Raw genomic sequence first — 15,911 nt, 5'->3', positions numbered from 1 at the left:
GCCGCCTGCCGACCGGGGGGCATAACGCGGCGTTTCTGTGGTGGTCGCGAAGCCAGGGCGCCTATCTTACTGCTTGTCTCCTTTCCCTTACCGTGTAACGTGCTTCCGCATAACTCGTTTTTTATTATTTACCTACATATTAGACCAGACATGGGAAGCTGCCTGCTTCCAAACCGTGTTACTCTAATGTGAAGCACACCTATGTTGGACATCTGTTCAGGGTGTGAGGCACTCGCTTACCTGCTGCCCATAAAAGCAGCTGCCATTTTAACCCTCCCCATTGCCCTGTCCTCCACAGCACCTCAAGGCTCCTCTTCCACACAATTTGTCACCATTTTTTATGTCACGTATAGGCTTTCATTAGCCTCTCTGTTGCCCTTTCTCTTTCTGCTTTCAGCCCCTCTTTTGTGCCCTTGATGTTCATCCCACCCTCCACGTAACCCCTGTATCTCCTGTTCTTTCCCCAGCTTTCCAAATGCCTGTGCCTGCTCACAGATCCTAGACACGAAGTACAGAAGTAAGGGGGAAGAGCAGTCACCATCTCCCCTGACAGGTGTCAGTCATGCCAGGGCTGGGGACAGCCCTTTTTCCAGGGGTACCCTGGCTGCCACCACCCATGGCACAGAATAGGCATTGTGACTGAGGGCAGCTGGAGGCTTCAGTTCCGTTTTAAATAACGCAAATGAGGAATTTTGATTATGGTTCAAATACAGAAGTTTGATTACAGAAATTTTTCATTTGTGCCCAGTATGACAGAGCTAAAGGGGAAATCTCGCCCTTTTGGCATTAAGGGTAATTCCAAAGAGAGAGAGCATCTGTTGTACCTGACCTTACCTATTTCTAGGAGAGAGACAAGACTAAAGCTGCTGATTTTATTTCCTTCTCTGCCTTCACTCTCTTTTCTATGGCCCTTGCAGTAGCTTTCTTTGAGCCTTTGCTATAGTCATTGATCGATTCCATCTACCAGGATAATTCACGGTCGTTGTGGAGGAAAATCTGGTATGCTTTTTGCAGGTTGTCCCTGTTGAAATTGTTACAGTCTGTCCTTTTAGATTGTACTTCTTCTTATGATCCTTTCCAATGAATCATAGCAGATCCAGTTATAGAGATGATACTTCCATGTTTGCTAAAAATAAAAACTAACCCTAAATTTTGTAACAAGATATTTGCTCTTCAAGAGCTAGATCCAAAATCAGTGATAATTTTGTGGATGGGGTCCTTGAATTAACATCTTAGGTGAACAACTTTTCTATTAGCCTTATCTCTTCCACAAATTCTAACTTGACATTTTAAAATGATCCTTTAGCCAAATAGAAAAGTACTTCTGGTAAGTCAGCATATGGTAAAGAATATCCTAGAATCACTTCACAAATATGCCAAGCTTGTGTTCTGCAACTGTTAGGCAGGTTTTTTCTCCTTCTGATTTTTTTATGGGAAGAAAATCTGTTAATATACGAAGGTACTGAAAGATAAAGTAAAAATCCAGTGGATTTAACCAGCTCATCTTTTCTTTACCTTAAGGATATCTGTGTGTGAAATAAAATAATGGCAATAAAATTACTCAATATGTTAATTTTAGGGTGGAGGAATTTTATCAGTAGATATAAGCTTTTTATTTTTGTAGCAATGCAGGTCATACCAAAAAATTATCTTTCAGCCTCCTGTGGATGCTTAAAACTTATTTTCTTATGGGCAGTGGAAAAAATATGGAGGTTTACATTGTGAATTGTGGTGTTGTGTGTAAATTAATGAGCTGTTGTTGCTCCTAAATAATTTTAATGCTGCGGGCTTGGCAGTCACGTGAATGAGTTCGTATTTTTGTCTGCTGTCCCCTAGGACACTTGTAAGAATAATAAGGTCTTTCTCAGGGATGAAAATTGTAAATAGAGAAATTTTGTTTGAATTATTTTGGAAGGAAGAGATCACATCTCTGACAGCCATTTTGAGAGAGAGAAAGACACACACACACAGAGCACAAGTGGTTCAGTTTTATAAGGATTGCAGTCTCTGTCATACTGGACACGTGCTTGACGTGAATAGTAATCAGCAGTGCTGCACGAGCCGTGTGGCTTATTATTAATTTCTCAATTTAATTGGGGTATTATTTGATTTGTAAGTATCAACTGTGTGTGTTGGACTTCCCAGGTAATAGTGAGCTGTAGCCGTGAATTATAGGATGTCTTTAAAGAAAGAAACAGTTGAGGATGTCTGTCATTCTGATCTGTGTTTATTTGAGGTTTGAAATACTGAGAATCAAAATTGCCTGAGAAAATCTACTTTGCTTTACATTCCAATAAGATTTGGGCTGTAATTTAAAAACCTTGGTTTGGGGAGGGGGTGGGAAGGGCAAACACACAAAATGCGAGAAGATGTGTTCTCTCGATGGTTCTGTTAGTAGAAATCTCTCCTATATTTCACTATGTATTGTTAAATTACCTCATATCAGACAGCAATTAAACTGTGCACCATTATATGTAGTGGCAGAAGACAGGTCAAACACTGGGGGGGGGGGGGGGGGGGAAGTTCTTCACACAAGTGAAAATGGGTTATGTGAGAAATAGCTGTGCAGTACTATCAGTAAAAGACTCAAACCTTTCAGGGTTATCATCTGGTAGTTTTCATGTGTTAAACAGACAAAGAACTCACCTTATAAGAAACAGACATAATTTCAATATGGGCCCTAGTGCATGCAAGTTCGTAAATTCTTTTCAATTCATAAAGAAGGGATTGTGTAGCACAGAAGTGAAGTAATATTTTAAATTTTCTAAAACCCAGTACAAGCATGAAATTTGCACAGTGGCTTTCTGAAGTACTATAAAGAAACTCTCTCTACTTTATTGTAATTGAGGTGAAAAAAGTATGAAGAATTTTTCCAAGACAGCATGAATCCCACCAATTATGCTAGGATTAGAACCAATAGTTTTGACAGACTTCAAGTGGCAGAGTAAAATCTGGTGGCTTGAATTGCTACCACCCCTGGATGCCTGTCCCTCTGCTGACACATTGCTGCCCCTGAGGCAGAGATGTCTGATTCACTTCTGAATTGATTCCAAACCCATCGCAGTTTTCAGCCAGTATGTTACAGTCAGCTGAAATTAATAACAGTTAAAGTTAATAAACTTGGTTAAACAAGGTGTGGGTTCAGGAGTATGCTGGTAGCTGGATCAGGTGTCCCTGCCTTGAAAGTGGCAATAGCCATCAGAGAGAAAACTGGGGAAGGTGAGCATAGTAACAGCTTCAGCTGTTAATGTTTTAATCTGTTGCTGAGTCTGCCAGAGCCCCTGTTCTCAACCCTTTGTCTAAGACATTAGCCAGCTACTGAAAGGTTGCGCTTTTAAACCAGTGCCCCAGTTCAATGCACTCAGTGCAGGCAAGTCCCTCTGAAAAGTGATTATCATCTAAGAGGAGGCACCCACATTTTCTGGAGTAATTCATTAAGAAAGATAAAAACCATCAGGCGTTCTCTTCAGTTAAGCAGGTTTGAGCTGGAACTTGCTGGTGAAAAAGAACGTATGTTTCAAATTAGATGAATATATTAAGCACAAAAGAATCTGGCTGGGATATACAGGAGGCAAATATGTTGAATTCTGAGTGCATTTTGAAAGTGACTTAAGGCTGAAAATGAAAATGAAAGAATGTTGTTGTTTTCTTTATTTTTAACCTGAATTCTTCGCTGTGATTTGAGTAGACAAAAGACTTCCACAAATGGATAGCATCAAAAAAGACAGAAAGCAATCCCATTCTCTTGTGTTTAACAGACTTTGTGCTGATTGCAGTAAGGACAGAACTGGTTCTTCACTTGGTTCTAGATGGGGATGTATTCATACCTCACATGAAGGACGTTATGCTTCAAGAGGCTTTTTTCAACTGTGATAGCTTTGATTCTAAAGTATGCCTGCCACTACTTCAGTGCTCAATATGTGCAGTATTTCTGTGCATTGGTAGGTTATTTCGCAGAGACTGGTGAGCACGAGTTTTTTTCCTCTGTTAATTATGCTCAGGGTCCTGAAGTTCTGAAATGAGTTTTGATCGGAGTGAGCTTAGGACTGAGCCCTTTCTTGTGTAGATGTACAAGTAGAAAATGTCAGCAACGTGAATTTCTGTAAATGCCCTACAATTGCAGTACTCTTTTAAAGTGATTGGTGTGGGGGTCTTTTTATGTGAAATCAAAACAACTTGTGTGTGCTCTCCTTGCTTGCTCGTGTTTCTGGTGGCTTCATTCACTTAACTAATAATGTGAGCAGGATTTGATTCTGTATTGATTCTATATGTAATATAGAATGTAAATATGTGATCTAGGTCTGAACTAACACAGTTGTGTTTTTAAAAGGAGCAATGTATTGTTCATACCCTCTTTGCTTATTGCTTATCAGGTTTACTAGAAAGCAGTACAAGGCTAAAACCTCATGAAGCTCAAAGCTACAGAAAGAAGGCATTGTGGGTTTCCTGGGTCTCCATTATTGTCACACTGGCTCTTGCAGTGGCTGCTTTCAGTGAGTATTGGGAATATTTTAAATCTTCACACCTCTTCCTTTTTGTTTTTCTTTTGGGCTTTCAGAATTTCTCTCTGTGGAAGCTTTCTTATGTTTTTTCTTCACAACTGCTAAAGAGGTTTCTCTCTAGTCTGCCTGTGTCTGCATGGTGCTTATAAATTAGTAAAAATGTTGGTTTTTTTATGCAGTGGATAGGGTTGTTGAAGGTTGGAGAAAGAAACAGGAGATGTTGATTCCTGCTAGCATTTGTGCATGTGGAACTGTTCATTTTACAGAGTAGTGTAAAAGTCATTATGCAGTGGATTGCCTTTAACCAAAGAGGTCAAATATGAGAAGTCTTAATACACCTGGGATCTGTAGTGGGAATTCTATAATAAAGAATAGTGAATGGTAAGAGAGAAATATATAATTTATCTGTGTTACACTGAAAGATGCCCTAACATAATGCTAATCTGGAGGACAAATACCAGTTTCTTTTTAAGCCAGTGTTTAAGTTTCAAGACTATTGTCTAGTTTACCTTTACACAAAGAATTTGAAAGAAAACCCCAAACAAACCCCTTTTATATGGAAGAAATATATTTCTTTAATTTCAAAATAGGAAAAAATGTTAACATTGTGTAGATAAAGATATATTTTAGTTCAATGCAGATTTGTAAAATACTAGCTTTCTGTTTTGGTCAATTACGTGACACTGTGTTACTGTAAGGACAAAAAGAAATGTGGAATCTGGAACAAAATCTTTCCAATGGCACATTCTTTGTTTAACAGAATGAAAAACCAGAAGTGACTGGATTTACATGTTTATATAAAGAAAAGGAAAGCTGTCTAGAAGACAAGACATCTAAGATGTCTCAAAGCATCATTCTTCAGCTTGATAAAGACAGACTTGTGCTTTTTTTTTTTTGTTCTTTCTTTTTGTTTTTATTGAAGCTGCAGCAGCATGTGTTTTATTATTCTAATCTGCAGCATACGACCTGCTGCTGGAAGTTAGTGTCAGCTCCCAGGAGAGATTATTAGAATCTGACCAAATGGTCTCTGAAAACTCAATGTATATTGACTTGGAGTGATTTATATAGAAACACAGGTACAATAACTTGATGAAAAAAAAAAAGAGAAAAGATAAAAGAGAAGGAACACTTAAAAGCAGAATCTAACACTGTAAAGAATTTGAATGTTAACCAGAAAGCCGGACATTGTGAGTTCCCATTTTGTTCTGCTTCATGAAAATTCAATAGTCTGTCTTTGCTACTGAAGTAACATAAAAGTAAATACTGTGTTACAAAAAAATAACTTTGTTACTATTAACAGTATAATTTTAGGGAATATTGAAATGACTTAATTTTATTTTACGCTTTCATTTATCAGAGTTGCAAGACATAAGTATAATACGGGTAACTAAACCCTCCGTTTCTTTTAAAAGGGTCTTTTTAAACGTTTTGCAAGACTAGTTAGACTACCTGAAAGCTTTTTTTTTCTGTTTTCCTTATTTGTGGCAGTCTGGTAGAAATCCTACAGAAAAGAAACAGCAGAGAAGGTAGTACCTGCCTGGATATATTGTGACTGCATACTCAGCTGCAGTGGATAGGCATTGAAGTAGTGAGATCAGCAGTTAGTAGTAGACTAATTGTATGTGTTTTGAATGTACCTTCCCTTGTGGTTTGAAGAGGCTAAATTCCTGAAGAATAGAAGAGGAATCAGCACACGTACTCATCTTAAATCTGAATGGAATCTCTTAATAGACAGTTGACAGCTAACTTACATGCTACAAAAGCATTGACGGGGCTTTTGATACACTTAGTATTAAAACTTTTTATTGTTTGAGAAAATATAGTGATTCTTCTAGAATCACTTTATTTCCCCATCCAACTTCAGCAGTTCTGCTCAGTTTATTGTCTCACATTGGCTGCTTTCTTCTTTTGTGCTGTCCTTTTAGCAGGTGCCTCTAGCCAATCCATGAGTTGGGAAACATGCCAGGTGACTAGAGTTTGCTGCCTGTTTGATATAAATGACTAGTTATCACTTTGGGGTGTCTGGTGCTGCCAATTCTTTGCAAACACCTGCTATTTAAAGAATCTTGTTTCCGTTTTACCTTGTCTGTAATGGTAAAGTGTTAGCAATACAGCCCTGATGTTCCATTTCAGTGAAAAATGCCGACCTGCTGTGCTAATTGTCGGGCTACACTGACTGTATTCGCACTACTCTTTATGATTCCCCTATAAATTCTTCCTGTAAGTTTCTGTTTTATCCTGTTACAGGCTTTGAAATGCTTTCTTGCAAGTGTATCTTATGGTGCTGCTTTTGCAGCAGCACATGATATAGTAAAGATAACAGGCCAGGGAACTGGCAGTACTTGGTAACTGTGACTGAAAAAATGGAAGGCATGGAAGGCAAGAAAAATACTAAGGGGAGTGATACTCATATGCATGGTTTGTGTGGAGAGTGCGAAAGTGATTCAGGAGCCTCCTTTTCCAACCAAGTGTTTGTAATTAGACTACCTTTCCTTTTTTATGGCCTGCCCCCCTCCCTTGGGTGCTGCAGCTTGATCGCCTTCCTTCCTTTCAAGACTAGGCTAGGTGCTTCCAGTGCTAGATTTTTCCATCATTAGAGTAAGCTGGAATGGTTTATCTTCACTGGTATGAGATGTTTTCTTTTGGTGGTATTATGAAGATGCCCCAGCTGAACTCTGATCTTCTTTCACTTGGTAATATTGAAATGTATTGATAAATCTTAAGTTGATCTGAATACATAAAGTAGTTTCCTTATTACATATGGTGCGTGAGGGTGAGATCTATTGATGCAAACTCTGTGTGTTAGACTTAGTATTAAAAAGAACCTGTGAACAGTGTATAAATTCAAATGATGATATATACATGTCATATATTAGCTACGTAACAGGTGTATGGTATGTATTCTCTTGGGGATGGGCTGTTTTGTGGCCTAAAATACTGGAATGCAGAAGATGAAATGCTGATGTATGCATCAAAATATGTTTGGTCTCTAGCTTTGGAAAGCTAAACCAGGCTAGGCTGTAGCAGAATGGCTGCTTAAGGGAAAGTGAAATCGTCATCTTTCATTCACTAATATTGAGAAGTAGGACGTACTCAGACCATAAAATCAGCTTTCTCCTTTAGCTGATATAACAGAACTGTTACTATCAGGTACTTAATATGCTTACTTTTACTGCAGAAATGCTGTACTTGTAGAAGACCATTTGAAAGTTTCAGCTGCTGTCTCTAAATACAACTCCTGCACTGTGTGGTAATCACTGTGGTCCCATTGGCTTGGAGTGCTGTTGAAGGTGTTGCTGTCCAGCATATAGTTGCACAAGGCTTCAGTAAAATATTTATAGACTTAAACCTTGAGGTCACTGGAACCCTATGATACTGTCTTTAATGGCTGAAAGTTAGGCTTTCTTACAATGAGTTACACATTCTGACATTTGTGGTTCTGTGAGGTACTTTTATGGTCAGATGCTGGGCAGTGGCTGATGAGCCTTCGTTTCCATGCTGCCTGAAATATGCATGCTTGTAGGATTCTCATGAAGAGTGGATTTACATTTTTATAAATATATAGTCATAAACTGAGACTGAGCATGATAAAAGTTACTAAACTGAACATTAATTTCTTCCTTGGCACCCCAAGTAAGTGCTGGAATAATAATTTTAATATAGTTGTTTCTGTTTTTAAATAATATAGCAACAATACGAACATCTTTTTTTTTTTTTTTGCAACATATATTTGTGTATAAGGCTTGAGTCTAAATAATTTCATAATAGCTACTTCCTGTAGCTGCAGTATTGTAGGTTCACACTGAGCCCGGTTTCAGAATCATAATAGAGAATGAGGGACTATTACAGGTGGAATGGAACTTTGGTGTCTTGAAACCCATTACTCTTAGTTTCTTACATTTATGTTACTAAAACATAATTTTGAAAAATACACAAATATAGTTTTTGCTGTTATAGTTTCATTTCTGCTCAAGCAGCTAGCCTCTGGTAGTATTCTCAGAGCAGAAAACAAACTCTCATTCTGTCTGGTATTTCTTGTCCAGTAGACTTGTGATTCACAGAAAGTAGCCTGTTCATTCATCTTCCTGATTTGATTAGCTAAAATTGTTTCACAGTGAGTGGAGTAGTCATATCAATATATCTAAACAACATATAGACCAAATTCTGCACTAAAAGCGCTCTTTGTAGTCAGAGATTGAGTAAAGATTTAGAATGTATGCCTTTGTTGTAAATGTAGGCTTTGTAAAGGGCTTTCGTGAGGTGGAACTTGCAGCCAGCCTGCCACAGTGCGGTCAGAGTATGCCTGAATAGGCCCTGCATGCTAATGCGTCAGACAGGGAGTTGGTGCTGGGCTGTTTGCAAAATGCTGGGGAAATAGCAGGCAGCTCGCGAACTCTGTCCTCATGGCTGCTTTAGAGATCACTCCTTTTAGATCACCACAGACATATTTAAGGGTTTAGTTTTATAGAAATAACCAAGAACTTGAGTGCAACAATAGGTCTGTGATTTGAGCTCTTGTCCTGGTAGGTGTTTAGTCTGGTGTAGTAAATACCCAATGTTATTTTGAGAAGGTGAATTTTAATCTATGTAGTATCTCAGATGGAAAATTGGTAGATACGATTCTGAAAGTGGGAGTATTTTACAGGATTAGCTATTGGTGGCCTACGGATAAGATATTACAAGTAAATGCAAAGACACTGACATTCTGATTTTGTATACAAAATCATTTGTGTTTCAGAATGAATTACTGAAAAATTATTAATGAAGTGATGTTTCACACTGGGATTAGAGAGGCATTTTGTTTGAAATGCATGGTCCATATGCTAAGAAATTTCAGGTTAGAGCTTGCTTTCAGATTAAAGCTTCATGCTAGTTCTGACTCTGACAGATTCAAATACCAGCAAACCTTAGACAGTATGGTTCTAGGTCCACTTTCTTCATTGGAATGACTGAATTGAGTCATAAAATCTCATTTTGTTTAGTTGTAGGACGACTGCTGATTTTCTTCCCTTATTATGCTACTCTGGTGCACTGCAAATGGAGTTACCTGGGACAAATATTGAGTGACTGAAGGTGTTATCCTCTGGATGCTTGGATGTGGATGCATTGATGTAATCTGTCACTTCTCATCTCAGGTGTACTACTGAGACAACCAAGATGGGGAGCGACTATATTAATTTATTGATAAATACATCATTTTCCCAGTGACCTATTCCTATTCTTGCTTTAAAAAATAAATTCATGTGGGTTTTCCCTTATGTTTGTACAATACTTAGTGTACCCTGGGCACAGCTGTGAATAATAATGCTATTACTAATAAAGCATGTAGGTGAAGACTCATGGTTCTGATGCTCTTTAGTTTGGATATCCAGTTCAGCATGCTTTAAAGGTCACTGAATTTCAGACAAATGATGGGCATTTAGAACTCAGGCCTGTTTTAGATTCTGTGGGTACCTAAAATTCTCCAGGATCACTGACCACATGAAAAGTCTTGATCTTTGTGTTTTCCCTTCCAGGAGCTATACAGAATTGCATTTCTCACTTCTAAAGACCTGAGGCCTAAGAGGTGGTTTTTTTGGTGTGTTTTGTTTTTTTTTTATTTTTCGTAGAACGCATTATGTTTATTCACAAAGTTACATTTCAAGTCACAAGAGCATGCAGACACTTGAAACCAAGGAAAGGTTAAATACAGAATTGAACTGCTGTGTGATAGTATGCAGATCCCTAATTTTGCATATTTCTCAGGACACTTAATTACATCAGTTACAAAAAGACAGATGCTTCAGAGCTGTAGTCCCACAGAAGTGTTAATGAAATATAGATCTTAAATTGCCAAGGTAGAATTCTGATATTGGTGACACTTGTCCAAACCTATTGTCTTTGTTTTATAGTTGCATCACTATAGTAAAAAACTGAGTTTAATCTTAACCATGTTAAGTGAGAGTTCTAAAGGACAAAAAAAATCCATTGCCAGTGCAGCACTGGCAAAAGATAGCCTTTTGCATAGGTCAGTCTGTACTTAGTAACAGTAAAATGCAATTTTAATTCATTGAAAATTAAATGAGAGGCCAGTAAGGGCCTATCTTTTTTTAGGCATATGAAACTCTGACTTTCTTGGGAGGAGAAAATAGCATATGGATGTCAAGTTCAAGACTGATAGCTGTTGAACAGAAGTACAGGTCTAAAATCTGCAATGCTTCACACGTCATGAAATCTTTTCCTTAGTTGGCAGGCAAAATTATGATAGAAGTCTGTGAAATCTAGAACAGGCTATATAATGATCTCTGTCTATGTATTTGAACAGTAAACAATTTAAAAAAATAGTTGCTGTGGTAGAAGTTACAAAAACAACTGAGTTTGTTTAAATGTTAACCTTTAAAACATATGAGTCTGTTGTGGTTTTGCATTAGAGAATTGTAATTTGATCATTCCTTGTGCTAAGTGCTGATTCCTTTCTCATGAGAGAAGATCAACCCATAGAAATTTTAAATTAAAACAGGATGCTGATTTTGAGGGAAAACTAGCTCTATAACATCATTTCATGAGGAATGAGGTACACACAAGTATCTTATGTCTAGGCTATGTAGCGTGAAAATCATTAGCACAATTCTTTCCTTTGTTGTTTTATTTTTCCTGTCTGAGGCTGTGGTAGATTTTTTTTTGTGCAAGAGTCTGAAATAAGTCTGTGCAGTAGACCAGTAAGAACAGTAATGTCCTTTAAATGAATTAACATCTATATTATATTACCTAATTTATACCATATAAAATACATATGATTTACATATTCTAATATATATTTATTTTATAGCGGGACATTTTAGACACTTGAAATTTGGTCTTTAGTTTTGCAGTCAGATCTCTGCTAGGATTCCGTTAAAGGCAACTTAAGTGTTTGATGATTCAGAAGTTCGAGCTATGAGAATACAGTTCTGTAGCACGGTACAATATACAAATAAGGTAAATAACTGGGCAGTGTTAACTAATTGAGCTGGTGTCATGGATCCTAATCATATCTCTGAAGGAATTATACTGTGCCATTAAAGACAGATGTAGGTAGGCATGCCACTTGGCAATAACTGGGTGGTGTAGAAATGATGTGCCCTACAGCCTTCCCTAGCTTGTAGTGGATGGAAAAATGTCTATCTTCGTTAAAAATAGACAAAAATAGTTAAAAAAGGAAGTAATATGAGGTTTATTACATGCGATTGGTATTAACTGCTGTCCATCAAAAAACTGTTTGACTTTTTCTGTACGAAATTGAATTTAAATAATCCTCTAGTGCGAGTCTCAGTTGCTGCTTTTTAATAGGTATATCACATAGGTTAGTGGTTGTACATCTGCCATTTGAAGGAACATCACTGCAGTCTTAAAAGTAAAATGTTTTTTCAGTAAGTCATTGTAATTTGTTGTTTCTGGAGCTGAAAATCAAGATTAATTAAAGAAAATGGATGGTTAATATTCATTGTACAGTATCACTTTATTGTTTGAAGTTTCTTAGGTTGTAAAGCACTAATGTGTAAACTTCCCTGACAGCAGTGGAAGTGATGAAAGTCAGACTTTCTTAGGTTTTCTTTACTTCTGCCAGAAATTTTAAAATATTTGTGTGTTTTAACTTAGTAGACAACAAAATGTAAACTTGTACCAGATTTAAATTTTTTAATAACATTTATAACTTCTGCTTTACTGGGAGGTTGATAGTGCTTGCTGTTTACTACCTTCCACTTATTTTCTGTGACTTTTCAGTAACAATGTTTGAGTTCCTTTCCCTGAAAGTTGAAAATTTTGATAAATTTTAATACTTTTTCAGTATATAATTTTATTTACCAATGACTCATCTTGTTTTGGTATGCCTGCACTGTAGGAGGACTCAGTAACAGTAAAATAATAACATAGATAATATCTCTTTTTTTACAATGCAATATAGCTCCCAGCAGATCTATAGCATATTGCAATAGAGCATACTGTTGGTTAGCTGGCACATGTGCTTCCCTGTTGGCAACTCTGGTGAAGTAATGGTGGTGCTAGATGAGAAATGGGAGTGTGTGAGAAACTGTGAATATAAGTAGAGTGGTAGTGGAGAAAATATAATGGAGGCTGGTGATGTTTGACTAGATGGCACTACCACTTCTGAGGTTAATAACTCAGTATTAACTGAAGGACACTTAAGTTTCTAGAAAATACCACTGGCACGAGTGTAAAACTTGTGTCCTAGATACTCCTATTTGATACATGCTATGACACTTTTTGAGGAAAAGGCAAGCTAATACTGATCTTGTGAAAAATTCAGTTTGGTAAATTAATCTACTATTTAATTTGACAAAACTATCATTATAGGTGATAAACTGTACTAGAATCCCATTATGCTCTGTTAAACAGCTGTGTTGTCCACTGTAGTGCTGTGCATTTCTGGTGCATTGTAAAATGATGTGTGTGTGTGTGTGGTTTGATCAATCTGTTACTGTAGTTACTGAAAATATTACACAAATGTTAGTCTAAAATAAAAACAGATAAAAATACTGTGTGGTTGGGTTGTTTGGTGGTGGTGTTTTTTGGTGGTTTTTTTTTTTTTGGTTTGGGTTTTTTTTTCATTGAGGGGATGGTACTTGGATGATAAGGGTATGCAGTTGTTCTGATCTCTATTTTGCATTCATAGATCTTGGTATCCTGTCAAGCAACTGTAGTGTCAGTTGATCAAGTCTTTCAGGTTGAAAGATTGGGAAACTGATACATTGTATTAAAAGGGTAGAGCAACCTGGTCAAATTAGTTTTGTTCAAATTAGGATTATCCTAAGTCTTTGGTAAAGACTGAAACCAGGTCTGGAGATTGGGGAAGGGAAGACAACTTTTAATAGATGCTAACCTTCATTTACAAACCAGCCTTCTCCAGAAAAACCACAGAGAGCTCCTAAGTATCTCATCTGACTTTTGTGTATGACCCATTGCCATTCTTTTTTCTCTGGATGTGCAGAAAAAGGGACAGATAAGCTTAGATTCAGAGTTAGAAGTAGTAGATTAGTCAGTCCTTAGTCAAAGAAGGGTGACCAGAAGTAACCAGCTGGTATTTTTGCTAGACAGAAAAACTGCAGAGGAAGGGGGATAGTCTGAAAAATACCATAAAAATAGTTAGACAAGAGGCATCTGCCTTCCAGGAACTGCTGCAGAATAAGTGGCTTTTGGTTGCACCGTGAACTGTGCCTTTCTGGAGAAATCTCTGGGCCAGTTTCATGCTAGGTGTGATGCTGAGAACGTGAGTAAGATCTACTGCAGAAAAGGATTCTCAGCTGAATCCTAAACAAAGATTTCTTGTTGGATGTGAAGACTGTTTATCTTCTGCTTTTAAAGATTATTATCAAGGTACCATTAAGTATAATGTATCTTTTCAGTTTACCAAGGTGAAGGAAATATACCTCTAAGTGCATTGTCCTCAGATCACATTTTTTAATGAAACATTTCAGTGGCCAAAGAATGACAGTATTTCCCCAGGCTCTGAAAAGAAAAATCTCACATTTTGAAAGAAAGATTTATTATTGTTCAGTGGGAGATTTAATAAAATGGAAATGCAGGCTACAGTGTCAGCTAGGATGTGTAGCTGGGGGAAATAAAAGTAGCTCCATGCGTTCCCCTTATGGGAGGCTTGATAGAAAACTGATAGACAAGTTAAGGTATGCTTGAAATACTGAAGCCCAAATTAGGAGTCAGAAATAGCATTTTGTGGAAACCACGTAACTTACTTTGCCTTGATCAAAAGCATGATTTGTGATCCTTCCACGATAAGATTGCTATTCCAACACAACAAATGGCTGCAGATATTTAATAATAGATTTGTGGTGATTGGAACAGTTAAATTCCTATTTGGTGTGAATTGAGTTAATCCTAGAAAAAAAGTTTCTAACAGATCCATGGAAAACATAGGGTGGAGCTAAGCATCAGACCAGGAATGGACATAGAAGCTAGTGACAAAACTGACAGTGATTGTAGGGGTGGCAGGTCACTTCTGAACTGCATAGTGAAGAGTTACAAGAAAACTGCTGAACAGCACAAGAAAAAGTAAGACAGCCTGTACTAGCATTGCTTTATGTTGATCAGTTTGCATGTGTGTAAGTGCATGCTGCTAGGGATGCAGAAAGGCAGATGAAAGGCATCAGTCTTAGCTTGTTTTGTAAGAGAATGAATGAGGGCAATATGTATGCCTGGAAGATTATTGTCTACCTCCCGACTTGATAGACATCACTATTCTCTGACTGGCTGCTGTGACTAACATATATCAGACCATAATGTCTAACTGTGTGGAACTAATAGTACCCAAAAGAGCCAATTCGTTTGCTTATCTTTGTGGCACGTTAGAAACTAATAATAAACCATGCCTCCTTTTTATTTAGTATGACTTGATATTACTGTGTTTAATTAGCTGCAACAAGAAAAGGAGAGATTGTTTAACAATTCTGTCTCTAGCCATGAAAAAACAGGTTAGCAAATTAATTTCTACAGATTTCTCATTAGGGAGCTAAAATTCAGAGTTACATGTCTTTACCATATGCGTTCTGATTGTGGGAGACCCACTGTTACTGCTTCTCTATGTGTAAAAGAAAAATAATAATAAATCTGATATTGTGATATGGGCAGCAAAATGATCCAATTTTGTTATTTTGAATTGTGGTGAACACTCAAGCAAACCCTGCTCAAAGGGAGCTTTGCTGTTACTTTCTCACTAAGAGGTACTCATTGGGTTATCGTGTGTATATTTCCCTGCTGAGAAGCATCTGGTGGATGAAAACAAGACTTGGATTTAAGGGATAATGTTGCAAGTAATGTTTAATGGCTTATGGAATGTTTAGGCTTGAAATCTCCTAAATACACTTAAAGTAATTTATAGGGACAGATCTTCAGCTGGCATGCATAGATCTGTTGACTTCCATGGGTTTATTTATCTGGGCCTAAAGCTTATGGCAAATGATATGATGAACTTACACTGGATGAGGTGTTTTCAGACTTAGAGCTTCTTTTAGCATTTTATTGATAGTAACACTTGTTTTGTGTCTCGTTTTTGTGAGATAATACTTGCTTAAGGCAGCCTGTTTAAACTTTTGCAGACATTTTTAAACGCTGAGGAAAAAAGGTGAATTAACACTAGCTTGCATCCTGCTAGGTTCAGAGACCATGCCAAGAATTTCCTCCAGGGACTATTCTAACCCTGGGCATAGCCCAAGCTTTCTTTGTAGGCTTGGGAAAATGATTTTACTGCTGTGAGCTTGTTCTCCATCTGTACACATCAGGTTTTGATACATGAAAAAATTGCATTTTCTGCCAAAAAATTGCAGTGTTTTGCTCTATAGTAGTTGACACGTTTATGTGTATCCCAGGTCTTCCACAGTGACAACATGTTCTGAATTTTGTATGTACAATTCTAGG

General features: G+C 37.4%; 1 protein-coding gene across 2 annotated transcripts in view; it reads left to right on the top strand.

Moving 5' to 3' along the window:
- TMEM163 (transmembrane protein 163) overlaps positions 1-15,911 on the top strand; it is a 136,331-nt gene that overhangs the window by 23,899 nt on the left and 96,521 nt on the right. Inside the window, exon 2 of one of the 2 annotated variants that reach the window (XM_080399684.1) lies at positions 4,374-4,493. The exons of the other annotated variant lie outside the window; for it this stretch is intronic. Within the exon in view, the coding sequence (XP_080255810.1) occupies positions 4,374-4,493 (120 nt within the window). The remainder of the gene's footprint in view (positions 1-4,373; positions 4,494-15,911) is intronic. 2 annotated transcript variants of the gene reach the window in all.

Source organism: Falco punctatus (assembly GCF_963210335.1).
Source record: "Falco punctatus genome assembly, chromosome: 8".
In the NCBI taxonomy this organism is placed as follows: Eukaryota; Metazoa; Chordata; class Aves; order Falconiformes; family Falconidae; genus Falco; species Falco punctatus.
This window is presented reverse-complemented; position numbering and strand designations above follow the sequence as displayed.